The sequence below is a fragment of the Perca fluviatilis genome, chromosome 3, assembly GCF_010015445.1.
Source record: "Perca fluviatilis chromosome 3, GENO_Pfluv_1.0, whole genome shotgun sequence".
Classification (NCBI taxonomy): Eukaryota; Metazoa; Chordata; class Actinopteri; order Perciformes; family Percidae; genus Perca; species Perca fluviatilis.
This window is the reverse complement of record NC_053114.1, coordinates 3,589,640-3,606,033: the sequence shown is the minus strand read 5'-3', so window position 1 is coordinate 3,606,033 and position 16,394 is coordinate 3,589,640. Positions and strand designations below refer to the sequence as shown.

Below are 16,394 nucleotides of genomic sequence, written 5' to 3'. Positions count from 1 at the left end.
GAAAACAATTAAGATTCTTTGAATGGCATAATTCTACACTATCTTTAACAAATGACATGTACTACTCATTTGTTTCGGTAACTACACGGCTCTTAGTAAGCTTCAACTGATATTGTATAATGATGAATCTAGGGGTAAGACTTCCACTGACTGACGTGTAAAGTGTAAAACCTCAGAGGTCAGTTGGAGAAGGCAGATAACCTGGAAAAAGAAAGGACAACAGCAACGTCACAGCATCAAAATGTTGAATTCCAATCGGAAAGATGGGACTGCAATCAGAAACACAGCAGCGGAACGTATCAGCTGAGACCTGTCAGCAGTCTCTGATATATGCCTTACCCATACATCAAACTCTCAACGCCAGGGCCTCAACGCAAACGCCTATTCTGAGGAGGGAGATTATTGAATGGCAACAAATTCTGTTTAAAATATAGGCAAACATGGACACATTTAGTTGACTTTTAATTTTGGATTACAAAGCTGGTGGTGAGGCTAACCAGGCAGGAGAGGAGACAGGAGGAGGACATTTACATCAGGACAACATGAGAGAGGATCTGCTCTCATTAAATTTTCACTTTCATTTGTAGTAAATTATTTAAGAGCCATGTTGCACTGCGTCTCTGATACAGCAGGGCCTCGTATTCATAAGACACTCAAACACCAAAAAAGGAACACACACACACACGAATATGCACAATCCTAGTAGCACATGTATGCACGATATTCATAAATTCAGAATATTGTACGTGCATACACACGCTGCTATGCATACAGACACACATGCACTCTCCCAGGGGAGCTGATTAGGGTAAAATTTGTCAGGCAATCTTCCCTCCCACCAACATATGTGCTATGCATGCACACACACACACACACACACACACACACACACACACACACACAACCGCCCGCTCTTTTTTATATTGATCACACAAATATGCACACACACATTGTTGTTGGAACCCAAGAACTGTACTGGAATAGAGTCCTGCCTGTCACAAAAAAACAGACATATATGTATGTGTGGCAATTTCATTGTAAGGCACAGAAAAAACATAATGCACATATTTAGCGTTATAGTATTCCATTCTACAGCTTGCGTTCTGATCAACACCCATGTTTAAAATGCACCTTACCTGCACACTTTCCTCACTTGTGGCCCTACATTTCAGAAAGTAGACTTGTTCTTGAATCTAAACGGGATGTGCAGGTTTTTACTGATTTACTACCATTATACAAATCTATACTACTTTTAAGTCTGATAACGGCCACATACATACTGTACTAATTTACTAAACCCAAAACCTTTCACCTCTGACTGCAGAAAGCATTTACGACCTGCGGAAAGCCCATCTTAACATGGCTTTTAATTGCAGACATTTTCACATGTCATAGTAGGAAAAGCACAGATGTGAATAATAGCATTAATAACTACTGCATTCCATTTATTGTAGCCACTTCCAGGGCCCTGGTGTCGGCCAAGCTGGCTCACTGTGATGGCCTACTGGGGGTTACTTTCATGTTATTAGTTTAACCCATGAGTTCCCTGTCAGGACAAGACAAAATAACTGCCCTATATCTGTATGTGAGTATGGCTGCTATTCTGATTCTATAAAGGATCACTTGGCATTTGCTCTATATAATAGCTTACTAGTGAGCGGTAAATTGAGATATGGGACACATTTTCTAAATTTTATAAATTCTGACACATTCCATTCTGGGATTGCTGGCAATGAGCTCCCTGAGAGCAAGCTGGTGCATTTTTACATCAAATTTCACGAGGTAACAAAAGGTAGCAACAGCCCAAAACATCTTCTTTGTCTCAGACACATTGTGAAGCAGTGATGTCTGCTGCTTGGCCCAGATACATCATAGTGTCTGGATACAGCATAGCAACAAGGCATCTGATCAAAGAGTATAGAAGAGAGGAATGAAAAGTGGGAAACTATTAGTAGTAGTAGAAACACAGACAGAGAAAAGTGCTCGAAAAGAAAAACAAGGGGAGTCGCAGAGGGAAACAGGAAGGAGATTGGTAGACATAGGAGAATGTTTGAAAGAGCAGTAGAAGAAAGAGAAAGATGGAGGTCATTTGACAACGTAAGATGATGCTGCCGGAGGAGTTCTTCTGCGGGAAACCAGCAGACCTGGAGAAGAACCAAATCAGGACCGCGTTCTTTTGTCTTATCTCAGTTTAAGAAATTAGCAATATCCTCCTGACATTACTGAAATAACCTAAAAAGCGTTTGGATACTGTCCAACGAGCACACAGCTACAATCCTCACCAGCAGAGTGTTGACGAGTTCCAGAAGGAGTGTGTTTGGTGCCGATGCCGATGAAGGGGATAATATGATGGTGGAATGTCTGACGTGGCTTAAAAGCAAGGAATGAGACAGGAATTTATCCCCACTCCCAATATCAGAGCCAGAAGTGCAGAGAAAATGCCTCTGATCAACTGTTCACATTTCAACACATTCCAAAAGTGGACATAAAAATAAACAGGATTCTCTTCTCCTTTCTGTCATTATTTTCTTTTGCCTATACACAAGGCTATGGTCTTATAGAAGATTAACATGTAGGCAGTGGGTCATTTAATTTTCTCTTGCTGGTGGTTTTCTTCTGCTGTTAAAAGCCGTTTTTTCGCAGGCTTGGCCCAAGAGTCCACTCTGACTCTGGTTTCCACTGAATCGGATGTTTCACAGTGGATACACTGCCTGGATGGAGATCAGTAAAATTGTCCAGACAGATCACACATAGGTGTCCCAGCTCTGTCCAGGCATCAGCCTCCATCCATTGGCATCATGACAGTCAAAACCAGCGAGCTACTTGATATTTACTGTGGTGGAGGCTGGCAAGAGGATATGGTCTGCTCTTCAGAAGGGCTTTCAAAAACATCTCAGAGGCAAAGCAGATTTAGCTGGGAGAACTAACTCCCTAGCCTGGGAAAACGCTGACAAATTTGAGATTTGCTCTGCAAGTCCGTATGGCCAAGAGCCCATTCAAGCCCATTTCCAATTTTTTCCAAATCGAGGCACCGATCACAACTGTTGCTTTAGACGATGACGATAGCGGAGCGACGTTGAAGTAGGTTTTAGGTCTATCCAATTTCGCCCAGAGGCATTTGAGCGACGTCCGTTGGTGACGCCCCTATGGAAATGGGCTGTGAATGAACCTTCCCCAGACCAGTCTGGTGTCAACCAGGCTACTAACTCCCTGCAAAGTTCTCCCAGCACAGTGAACAGAGTTCAGAGGCTGCTGTAATCATAGATGAAGAGCAAGGTATGTGCAGTGCCTGATCTAGCACAATTGGTTCGATTGGTTTGAAGACGCTGGAAATATACAAACAATTCAACTGTGCACTTCCCCCCCACATGGCCAGGTAGTGGTGCCATGGCTTTGTACAGCTTTTGATGACTTTTGTCCATTCAATCTGGACAGCAACTGTAATATTTGTCATTTTAAGCAGATGCCTTTTCATGCCAAAGCTAAATACTACCATCTAGTGGTTAGTTTATGTAAGTGCACCTGGATACAGACTACCACTAATATCACAAATATGTCAGACTTGTGATCAGACCTGTTCTTACATTGGTTTCAACTTGTTTTGTGATGGTGGATAACCAGACATAAGATCATGTAGAGGTTTGACAATAGCTGAATACCCCTTCACAAACCTATAGTACCCAGCAAAACCAAGAAATGACCTCAATTCTTTTAGAGTTTTTGGTACTGGCCAGGTTGTGATGGTAGAAATCTTATCTGGGTCGGTTTCAACACCATTGCTGTGCTCCTTTCATGTCCACTTGTGCTGTGTTTTTGGTACCAATAAGTCCTCTTGGTAACTTGCATCGATGTGAAGTAGGATGACAAAATATTGTAAAACGAAAAATACATTGTCAAGAAGGGAAACTTAAGGTAACTGTAACACCATAGGAATATGTTTTTGATTGTATTAAAGATTAGATTGACCAACTATTAGTTGCTAGCATAGAAACTATTGTTTAACTGCAATATAGTCTTGGTTGTAAATACATATGCAGTACACATGCTATATTTAGTCTCTAACACTTCTGTCCAAGCAGGAAATTAAATTGTTCTTTTTATCAACTGGGTACTCAGAATTAGAGGGTGACATGTTTGATTTCTTTTTTTAATGTGAGTGGTTTTGCTATTTAAGATGACATAGGCCTAATAGCCTACTTGTTTCTAATATGTATTTCCTAGAAACAAGACAGAGCCACACATGTTGGTGCATGAAGGAGAAACCGTATGAAGAATTCTATCTAAGCAAAAGTTGGCTGTTAATATCTTTATGCATTTATCATTGGTATTATAGTAATACAACAACTTATTATAAAAAATCTAGGATGTCAAAGGCCAGTGTTTGGCCACACAACGAAGATAATAATGACAGCTATTTATTCATAATGATGCCAGTTCCTCGTTTTATGGGCTAAACCATTCAACCACTGGCGAATGTGTCAGGTGCTGGTGGCTCCAGTTAGAATGGCCCAATGAGAAGCCAGTTCACTTCCCAGGCCCGCCTTTGCACTGATACCATTGGTTGAATTGTGTTATGTAGTCGCGTTATGGGCGGAGTCTCTGCTCCTACGGTGAGTTTTACCCAGCGGTTGCATGATAACCAGCACCTGGCCCGGGAGGAAACAGGAGACGAGCAGCCCGCCTTCCCCTTGTTCTGTCTTTTATCTACGGGTGAGTGAGCTACGATACAATAGAGCATCTGTAACGGGATTATAATCCGGTTTAACGCGTGTTAACGTTACATTTAACGTTCCTAATGTCAATAATGTCATGCTACAAGGGGCACCGTTCAGGATGCAAAAGATAGCCTGTTGGTCGTTAATAATTCGATGTAACTAAGTTCATATAGTAATTTAGCGTCAGAGTATATAGGCACGTGCAAGAGACAACAAGTGCTAAAATAAAATGTTATTGAACACACTAAAAACAGACTGGAAGGTTTCGTCTTTGTTGACGTTATACAACGGAGGGTTGCCCCCCCCCCTTCCGTCCTCACTTATTTCATGAAGTTGCTGAAAAAAACATGCTTAACATGTTAACATGGCCATGTTGGACAAAACAGAGAGGCAACACTGTATGGTTATATATATATATATATATATATATATATATATATATATATATATATATATATATATATATATATATATACTATGTAGTTATAGTGTGTGTGTGTTGTATGGTCCACTAACACAAACCAAAACAGCACCCAAAAGCCAGGGGGATGTGTCAGAGGAGAGAGCCAGCAACTGAACCCAAGAGGCTTTTAAAAGTTCACTGACCCGTGTGTGTCTGTGTGTCTGTGTGTCTGTGTGTGTGTGTGTGTGTGTGTGTGTGTGTGTGTGTGTATAAGAGAGAGGGAGATTTGCAGTCACAGAGAACAGCATTTTAAAATACAGTTGAATAAAAATGGTGGGCAATCCAGAGCCTCCTAACCTCCACCCAAGGCCCTGTGTGTTATGTCACATCTCTGGACATGAACTTTAACCGCCCCCATTAACTCATTATCTGTTTATTACTATTTGGCTTGTGGAACGTTACATGTTTTCACCTGTCATGGTGCCTTCACTTTGGTTCTTTCGTTAGAGGAGTTCACACAAAAAGACAGAATCTGTGAGAAAAAGAAGATTGTATCCTGTTCATAGGTGTATTGGTGTATTTGGTGCGTGCCGCTGCATATTGCCTTAGATGGGCTGTAGTGGTGTAGAAAGTACAGAAAGTACAGCACGCTGCTGTATAACTGATCTTAACCTGATAACCTTAATCCTTCACCAGAAATGAATGATGCAGTGGCCATGGAGGCCACCAGGAGACGAACCCAGCACCATGCCAATGGGAAAGCATCTGAACAGGGGGAGCAGCCAGCACAGTGGGGGAGAGCATGGTGAGTTGATGTTATCTCACAGGTTGCTAAAGGGCCATTTTGTCATCTAATATACTTCACAAGTTTATCACAAAGTTAAACTTGCCTTCAAGCCAAGACTCACAAAATGATCTTGTAAATTGAGATTGAAGGGATAATGTTAGAGTGCTGCATACACTTAAAGATCTGACGCAGTATCTGTTAACATTTTGGAACCAATTGCTAAGTGATCGACTCACTTTGTGTCCACACAGGATGCGTTCAGGCACAGTATTTCACTGTAAGTCACTCGCCATTTGGCAGCACTCAGAACACTGTCGTTACTAGTGATGTAACGTTCTGTGCCGAGGCCTCGAAGCGTGTGTCGTGAAATCCGGGGATTTTCCCGTGAAGCGCGTATGGAGGCTTCTATCGTTTTAGACAAATGACGTCATTGATGACATGAAGTGGTTTGAATCTACACGGTTTTATTATACATAGGGTTGGGCAATATGGGGAAAATCAAATATCACAATATTTTTGACCAAATACCTCGATATCGATACTGCAACGACATTGTACTGTTGACTATTGGTGCTTTCACAAAATATTTACACAATGAGATTTTTGATAAATAATCATCAGTAATGTGGATATAATGACTAAGTGGGTAAAGGCAAATAATAGAACAGTTACAACAGTCTGGTAAGTTCAGAAAATGCCATCACGTTATTGTAATGCAGCCTTTAAAACCAGGAAAAGACAACACGTATGCCATATTACGATATCCAAAATCTAAAACGATATCTAGTCCCATATCACGATATTGCTATATTGCCCAGATCTAATTATACATTCATAATCCACACAAGTACATTCACTGTCCTCTGCCCGGTTAAAGCACTGCCACTTTCCAGTTTTACAATACTAATATTGCCCCTCCTGCTATTATTATATGATGACCAAAAGGACTGATTTACACACGTTTGATAGCAGCATTCCTCTCAAGAAAATCCGTTTATTATACAGTTATGTTAATTATCGTACACCACCAGAAAAGACACACTATATTGAAATACATGGGGTCATGAACATTTATTTTTTCTTCATTCTTATTACTATCAATCAATCAATCAAAATGTATTTTTTAAAACACTTTAAAAGGCAACCAACATTGCACAAGGTGCTGTACAGAACAAAGTAGAAGTCATTTAAAACATTTATCATTTAAAACATGAAACAGTATCACAGTAAAAGATTTTGCACAAAAATGTCAGCCTCAGTTGGGAAAGGCCAAGGAAAAAAAGGTGGGTTTTAAGGAGAGATTTAAAATTAGACAGCGAAGAAGCCCGTCTAATAGGCAGAGGTAGCTCATTCCGTATTTTTGGAGCTGCCACAGCAAAGGCACGATCCCCTTTATGTTTCCGCTTTGTTTTAGGCACACTCAGGCGCAGTTGTTCAGCTGACCTGAGTGAGCGGGTCGGTGTGTAGGGGTCAAGCAGCTCGGACAGGTAGGATGGGGCAAAACCAGTTAGGGATTTAAACACAAGTCAGTTTATTTTAAAATGGATCCTAAAATATACAGGCAGCCAGTGGAGTGAAGCCAAAACGGGGGTAATGTGCTCATATTTACGTGCTCCAGTTAAAAGACGCGACGCAGTGTTTTGCACCATCTGGAGACGAGCAGCAGATGAGGCACTGATGTCTACATAGAGGGCGTTACAGTAATCCAACCGAGTGGTCACAAAGGCGTGCATTACTGTGTCAAAGTGCTGCCTAGTAAGAATCGGCTTTATTTTGGCTAACTGCCGTAGTTGGAAAAAGCCTGCTTTAACCACTGCCCCGATCTGTTTGTCAAGCTTAATATCAAAGTCAATTTTAACCCCTAAATTGGTAACGGTTGGCTTGACATATTGAGCCAAGGGGCCCAGGTCGACAAAGAGGGTCCCAGTGTGGACACCACACTTTTTGCTGATTTATTTATTTGATTAGGACAATGCACATTAATCAACATTTCTGTAAATGCGCCAGTGTTATCCAGTCGGCTAATTTTCAGCTGTAGTCCTAGTTGCATGCATGTCTTTATGTTGGGAACCCAGAACCTTCTTGCTGTGAGGCAGAAGTGCTAACCACTGAGCCACCGTGCTGCCTTCTATAGTCAAAAACAGCTCCCATAGCCCATCTGTAATACAGTATATCTCCCTGTTTAACACTCAGGTGGTGCTGAGAGCAAATTAACCCTTTTGCTGGAACACTTCGGTGCTTCATGAGGCTTCATCTCGCCATCACTAGTAGTTACGTAGGGCCAGTTACTTCCAAAATGTAATACATTATAGATTACTAGCTACTGTCATTTGAGAGTAATTAGTTATTAATTGTAATGCGTTACACTACTAGAGCTGGGCAATATATATATAGATATTGTCTTAGATTTTGGATATCGTAATATCATAATAAGGCATAATTGTTGTATTTTCCTGTTAAAGGCAGCATACCAGTAAAGTGATGTCATTTTCTGAACTTTCCAGACTGTTGTAGCTGTTCTGTTATTTGCCTTTACCCACTTAGTCATTATATCCTCATTACTGATGATTATTCATCTAAAATCTCATTGTGTAAATATTTTGTGAAAGCACCAATAGTCAACACTACAATATCGTTGCGGTATCGATATATTTGGTAAAAAATATTGGATATTTGATTTTCTCCATATCGCCCAGCCCTATACACTACTTTTGCGTTACTTTTGAGTTACTTTCACCAAAATAACAGCTGAAGTTTGACTTGGCAGGTAGCTTGTGAATTTCACCACCGGATCAACAAAGTCTCATCTTCATCCACTTTAATAAATCATAGATTATTCATAATATTTTGTATAATTATTATGAATATGCAAAGTAACTAAAGCTATAAAAATAGAGAAGTAAAACGTACAATAGGCAAGTAGGAGGATATTAAAATACTCAATTAAAAGTACCTTACAGTTGTATTGCAGTACGGCATAGTTACTCTCCACGGCTGATAAAATGCAATTATGTTTACGTGTAGCAAGCCTCAACATTAATTCCCGACATGTTTCTATCTGTCAGCGGCTCGGACACACCGCTGTCCGCGCTGACGTACCGTCCCTGGTTCTGGTTCTGGTTCTGCCTCTGACCGCGGGAACAGAGACGGAACAGCTCGCTTCAACGCAGCGTAATAACTCCTGAAAAAAATGTCCATCTCACAAATGTATCGGTCTCTGCAGTCATCTCAACCATCGAATCCAGCAACAGGAAATAATACCCACAGCTTTTTTTTCCTGTGAAGAAATGTTTTGCGGTGTCGGTGAATTCTTAAAAAAACAAAACACCACTAAATGTTGAGTTTAAATGCGTAGTAAGTCGCGTTACTGAGATTGTAACAAGTACAACATTACCGAAATGTAATTAGTAATGTGTTATATTACTGCGTTACAGCAAAAAGGAATACATTACTGTAATTGCATTACTTTTGTAACGCGTTACTCCTAACACTGTTAGTTACGTGTGTTATCCGTGACCATTAGGGCCATGGACACATTCAAATCACTTATAAAAACCTAGTCTACCTCTTTAGATTAGCCTTCATCCTCTAATAATATCACTTTGTACATTTCAGCTGCTGTTAGTTGCTGTTTATATGCTCGTCTTTTATGTGTCAGTATTGCTTCACTTGTTTTAATGTGCTCAGTGCACTGGTTTTATTGTAAAGTGTCTTTAAGTACTTTAAAAAGCGCTATATAAATAAAATGTATTATTATTAATAAACTTGGAATAGACATACTGTATCAGCTGTCAAGACATGCAAGATTTTTTGGTTTTCAAGTCATACATGAAAATTAATAATTTTTTTTGTGTATTGTGTCAATGTTGTGGTCTTATCTTTCTAACACTTAATTTGGCTTTCTAGTTGTGGCTGGGTTAGCTCAGTTGGTAGAGCAGGCGCACATATATAGAGGTTCATTCCTTGGCGCAGTGGTTGCGGGTTTGATTCCACCCTGCGGACCTTTGCTGCACGTCTTTCCCCTTCTCTCTCCCCTTTCATGTTTTCATCTGTCCTGTGGACTTAAAGGCCTAAAATGCCCCCAAAAATTATCTTTAAATTTGTTATGGCTTTCTAGTAATATTTGAAACATTAAGACCTCACACAGTACAGATTTAGTGAATGTGAAAATATCATTTGTCCATAAAATATCCCCAATCGCAGCTTGAATGTGCTATCATTTTCAACTTCCCTCATGTTGTATCTGTATGTGATTCCTTTTCAGGGAGGTGGACTGGTTTTCCTTGAGCAGTGTGATTGGCCTCCTTTGCTTTGCCCCTTTCATTGTCTTCTACTTCGTGATGGCCTGTGATCAGTACCAGTGCTCTGTCAGCCAGCCTCTGTTGGAGCTGTACCAAGGAGAGACCACGCTGCTCTCCATCTGGGCCCGGGCACCCACCTTCACCTGGTCAGCTGCCAAGATATATGCCATCTGGGTGGCCTTCCAGGTAGGAAAAGGAAGAGTAAAGCGGAAGAATTTGGCATTTAACCTGTCCATTGTCTTCGGCTCTTGCCGAACAGGCGGCAAGTGTTAAAACAAGTTGTGTTGTCCCTTAGGTGTTCCTGTATATGTGTGTTCCTGATGTTACTCATAAGTTTATTCCCGGCTATGTTGGTGGAGTACAGGATGGAGCACGAACTCCTGCTGGTAATTGCCACACAAACCCACGCTCAACCGTCCATAACATTTGTTTAAAGGGAAACTTTGTCGATTTCCAACTGGCTCTGCAAATGCATCGGGTGAGCGGGGAGCTCCTGGTGCTGGCGACATGGAGCACAGACTGTTTAAAAAAAGATGGGAGACGCATTTCCACTTCCTCCCACTGTACAAAAGTGAAGCCAAAATGTCCAGGATACAGGCGCTGCCATCTTGTGATTTTGAAGCCAAAGTCCAGAGTAGTGATCAGACGGTGGGCATAATACACCAGCCCGACCAATCGCGAGTCAGTCGCAGCTGTCAACCATGCCTTTCCACCCCGTTTTGTAGCATCAAATAACTAATAAAAATCAAACTTATATATAAAAAAAATGAACACTTGAACAAACAGAGTGATCATAACTACCTCAAATGACAGAAACCATCTTTGGGACAATTTTATCTGATATGTAATTGGATTTTTTTAGTTTGGCCAATGTCCCACCTGCTAGCATTGAGGAGGCGGGATTTATGACCTACAACTGCAGCCAGCCACCAGGCGGCGATGGAGATGTTTTGGCTCCACTTGGCATGGAGGGTGTCTGGGCTCCGGTCATCTGCATGTACTGCCCGTGCTGCAGCGACACAAAGCCGGTTGAAAAACAGCAAAATTTCCCTTTAAATAAGAGATCCAGTGTTACACCAATCGGACTAAATGATGAAAGAATTTTGTCATTATCAAACCAGATAGTATCTTTTAAATCAACCTCCTGTGTTTCCTCCACTTTCCTTTCACTACTGTAGGCCTGATTAACAAGTATGAGGTCAACGGGCTGCAGTGTTGGCTGATCACTCATGCTCTGTGGTATGCCAACGCCCAGTATTTCCACTGGTTTTCTCCCACCATCATCTTCGACAACTGGATCCCCCTGATGTGGTGTGCTAACATACTGGGCTACGCTGTGTCCAGCTTTGCTTTCATAAAGGCCTACCTTTTCCCCACTAATGCTGAGGACTGGTGAGTACTTATACACACATTACACGACGACAAGTTGTCGGAGCAGATTTCTCCAGCAGAAAAGTGTTCTCGGTCTATCAGGGCTTATAATATCTTAAAAGGTAAACTAGTTATGGGCTTAGGTATTAGTACACAACTGTATCAACTTGTTTTATTTCCACCCTTTTTCATGATTCTGCAGCAAGTTCACAGGGAACGTCTTCTACAACTACATGATGGGCATCGAGTTCAACCCACGCATCGGCAAGTGGTTTGACTTCAAGCTTTTCTTCAACGGTCGGCCCGGCATCATAGCCTGGACTCTTATCAATCTGTCCTACATGGCCAAGCAGCAAGAACTGTACGGCCACGTCACCAACTCCATGATCCTGGTCAACGTACTGCAGGTAGGCGGGAAGAAGGGAGTATTTTAAACCAATATCTGTTGATGACCTGAGCAAATCTGTGTGCTGATCCTGTGGATGCAGAAGTGTTGTGAAATGGGAATGTTCCAAGAGATATTAGAAACTGACAGATATATGAATCTCAGCCTTTTTGATCTTAATCATGTATAACCCTAGAAAGCTGTATATAATGTCATGTTTGTCTCATGTGTTGCATAACTGTAGATACTTTTGAGCTTTGCATCTTTCACCTCAACGTGGAGACTAGGAATCCTTCCCAACTCAGTTAACGTTCATGCTGCAGATAAGAGCAAAGGAGAAAGGGCAAGATCAGAGAAATGTATGGATAGAGAAAAAGGAATGTGGGACCTATATAGCAGGGGTGCCAGATGAAACATCTGAGATCAAGTCTAAAACTGAAATGATCCACATTATTTTTAAAGGTAGAAGTGCGACAAAATATCAATGCGGCAATATGTCGTCCTTCGTGCAATACGAGAATCAATACGCTGGTGCCAAATACTGATATTTTATTATATAAAATGAGGCGCTCTGAATAGATTTCCCTGCTCCTAGTAACGCTACTTATCCTCAAGGTGGCGCTCAAATCCGGGGAAACCCGAACATAATTTAACGAGCCGAAGAGGAAGAGGTTTTCAACGGGACAGAGGACAGCAGTTTGGCTTTATAGTCTATAGTTGTGTTATTTTCATTAACAGACTGAAAAACTTGTGCTGCAGAATTGTGCTGTTTTTCAACAGTTTGGACATGCAGTGAATAAAGAGAGAAAATCTGCACTTAACCTTTTGACGGGCATTTTGTATTCATAGTTAGTCCGACATCGTGATGAATCATTATAGATTGTCTAGCAATATATTGATCATCATAGCAGTGTTATAGCAGAATTGCTCTATCGTGATATTATTGGTAACGTGAACCGTGTATTGTATCGTGGGGTGCCCTGTGATTTCCACACCTATAAAGGAGCAGCGCACCACTTGGATATGATTGCTTTGAAATGGGAAGAAGTAAGGGAAGAGCTCAGTGTACGGTCAAGTCAAGAATTGTCACGAGATATGGGAGTGCATGATAAATATTTTTGCCAAACTGTGGTATGCCTATCAGACCTGTCTGGGTATTAGAACACTCAAGTGTAGCTCTGAAGATTCCATTCAATTTTATTTATAGTATCAAATCATAACAATACGTTATATTGAGACACTTTACAGATAGAGTAGGTCTAGACCACACTCTATAATTTACAAAACCCAACAATTCCAGTAATTCCCCCAAGAGCTAGCATTTGGTGCGACAGTGGCGAGGAAAAACTCTCTTTAAGGCAGAGACCTTGAGTGGTGAGGAAAACTTCCTTTTAGGGAGAAACCTGGGACAGACCCAGGCTCTTGGTAGGCGGTGTCTGACGGTGCCGGTTGGGGGTGTGATGAATAGTGGCAATAATAGTCACAATAAAGATAATGTAACTATGACTAGAAATAGTAGTTGTAGTAGTTCATGGCGTAGCAGGGTACTGCAGGGTGTAGCAGGGCGGCAGGACGTAGCAGGGCACTGCAGGGCGTAGCAGGGCACTGCACGGCACAGCAGGGTGCCTAGCAGGATCACGGCGACAGCTGCAACCATGATTTAGGTGCCACCCTAATCCAGGGAAAACTGCGTGGCGAGAAAACGTAAGGGCTCCGGGGAATAAACTCCCCAGAGCTAAATTAGTAATGACAGATTAAGCACAGTAACAAAACCACTGACTATAATTATTGAATACTATACTCATAGGTATAGTTAGAGAAAGTACATGCACTATGGACAGATCATCAGATCATTTGAATGTGTATACCGTTGAACTGTTTGCTATGTTGATGGCAGTAAGCTTGTCACGGTAGCTTTGTTATCGGTGTTACACAGTGTCTGGGCTACACCGATTACATTACCTGCGTCGCAGTTTAAGTAAAAAGTGATACCACCCCAAAAATGGGGTGTTTTGTTTTTTGTTGTAGGCCATTTATGTGTTGGATTTCTTCTGGAATGAGGCGTGGTACCTGAAGACCATTGATATCTGCCATGACCACTTTGGATGGTATCTGGGCTGGGGAGACTGTGTCTGGCTGCCGTACCTCTACACACTGCAGGTAACACTTATGCATGGTTACACACACAGTATTAAATATGTCATAAATATGTACTTACATCCTAAATGGTCCTAAGCAGCATCATGTGAGTGGATTTCAGCCTATTTCAGCATGTCTGGCAGGGACATTCAAATATTAGGTTCATTTCAGCACTAAATGTAAATAAATGTGTTTTGGCTGTCCAGGGTCTGTACCTGGTGTACCAGCCAGTCCAGCTCTCCAACGCCCACGCCCTGGCTGTCCTGTTGCTCGGCCTGGTCGGGTATTACATCTTCCGCTCCGCCAACCACCAGAAGGACCTGTTCCGGCGGACCGACGGCTCGTGCTCCATCTGGGGCCGGAAGCCAGCGTACATCGAGTGCTCGTACCGCTCCACAGATGGCGGCGTTCATCGCAGCAAGCTCATGACCTCAGGTTTCTGGGGAGTGGCCCGCCACCTCAACTACACAGGGGACCTGATGGGTTCGCTGGCCTACTGCGCCGCCTGTGGCTTTGGCCACATACTCCCATACTTCTACATAGTATACATGACCATCCTGCTGGTCCACCGCTGTGTGCGCGATGAGCACCGCTGCAGCAGCAAGTACGGCAAGGACTGGAAGCGCTACACAGATGCTGTGCCTTACCGACTTATTCCTAGTGTGTTTTAGAGAGGGGGGGGAAAGAGCGGGAGGAGGGAGATCGAGAAGTAGGGTGGGGGCTAAGAATAAGGTAACATTGTAACACCCAACGTGACATCATGACTTTGCGTAAACATACACGGCAAAATGGCATACGAATTGCCGTGTCATACATACGCCACTTATTGAGATCAGTCTGTAACACCACATTTCATACATTCTGAAATGGATATGCATGTCTAATGTGTAGCCAGCTATACATGTGTATATGCGGGTACAGAAACTATATTTCACTGCCTCGTTAAAGGCAGTTTGATAGACCAGCCTGCTGCTTTCAGTACACAGTTAGATAGTTAAGTAGTTAACTACATTTTAATAACAATACAATGTGTATTTGAAGCTGGTAAGACCAAGCTAATCTTAAACCAGCTGAACAGTAGCAACAGAAACAGTCAGTCCTGTAGTGGGCTGTTGTCTACAGCTACTCTCCTCAATGCTGTGACATTCCCATAATGCAGTTTGATAGTTACCAAGGCAAACATGGCTGGATCCAGTTTCTCAAACGTGAGAATTTGATGTTTTATATCATTGTAAATGTAACACCTGTTGTTCAGTCAAAACAAGAATTTGATGATGTCACTTAGCACTTAGGTAGCCTATGATGGGGGCTTTTCATTAGCCTTGCCATTTTTCAACTAAATGTGTAATCATGAATGAAAAACTGATATATTTAATGATCAATTTTGTTGCCACTCTACTGGCTTAATGGACCAAATGTGATTGTTGGCTCCACTGACAAGACCCACCTCATAAAAAGTTATGTTCTCTTTGTTTAAAGGTTGTCTGAGTGCTCCGATGTATTCACTGTTGTTTATCTAACTCCAGGGGAACGTTTGTTAGGTTAGGTTATTGCTTGTCCCTTGTTTCCTTGTTCCTTGTTTTTATTTCCTCAAAACCAGCACAGCCTTACTCGGAGCGATAAAGTAAAGAAACAAACTTCTCTTATGACTAATCTTTCTGTCTTGTCTTTTGGAAATGTTCACTGATCCATTCTTGAATATCTATTCGATAATTCAGAGTGGTCAAAGGGTTAAACTTTTTTGCTATGAATCATTAAAATACTTAGACATATTTGTGAATGTGAAGGTCAAAGTAGCTAATGCAACAGTATATAATCAAATTGAAAGACCACACCAGCTGTGTACAGAGCTGATGTTATTTTTAATGTTCAACACTGGGGGGCAGCAGATGACAGTTAATCCCAGTGGTCAGAGAATGGTATTTGTATACAGCTCTGCATAGTTTGAGTGGGTTTACCCAGTGTTGTACAGTCTATGGGTTTACATAAAAGCATAAATTACACACAATCACTCAAGATATCACAGGCAGTCATGTATCATTAGCCCATTTAAAAAGAAACAAACAGCTCAAAACACAAACTCGTAGCTCCCTCACTGTCCATTCAAAGCTTTATCCCAAAAGCATTTAGTCTTTTACCCAATCCAGACCCAAACCACTGCATTATTCTCGGAATCACTCACTCTTTTTTTATGTGGAAACACTTAACTGTGTTAACATCATCATTTAGTTAGAGTAGTTGCAAACTCATCCACAAAATCTCAGTGGATACTACGCATCAAAATTCCAAAACA

At 41.6% G+C, this 16,394-nt stretch overlaps 1 protein-coding gene across 1 annotated transcript; it reads left to right on the top strand.

Moving 5' to 3' along the window:
- Nucleotides 1-4,600: 4,600 nt before the first annotated feature.
- On the top strand, nt 4,601-15,754 carry dhcr7 (7-dehydrocholesterol reductase). The gene is made up of 8 exons (XM_039795927.1): nt 4,601-4,710; nt 5,815-5,923; nt 10,170-10,392; nt 10,502-10,592; nt 11,385-11,598; nt 11,780-11,984; nt 13,991-14,122; nt 14,308-15,754. Exons 2-8 carry the CDS (start codon nt 5,817-5,819, stop codon nt 14,770-14,772), a joined length of 1,437 nt encoding a protein of 478 aa, XP_039651861.1. The 5' UTR covers nt 4,601-4,710; nt 5,815-5,816; the 3' UTR covers nt 14,773-15,754.
- The last annotated feature ends 640 nt before the right edge of the window (nt 15,755-16,394 follow it).

Coding starts and splice junctions, on each gene's coding strand:
- dhcr7 (XM_039795927.1), top strand. CDS start 5,817: ATGAATGATGCAGTGGCCATGGAGGCCACCAGGAGACGAACCCAGCAC. Junction 10,593..11,384: donor TGGAGCACGAACTCCTGCTG/GTAATTGCCACA, acceptor TCACTACTGTAG/GCCTGATTAACAAGTATGAG. Junction 11,599..11,779: donor CCCACTAATGCTGAGGACTG/GTGAGTACTTAT, acceptor ATGATTCTGCAG/CAAGTTCACAGGGAACGTCT.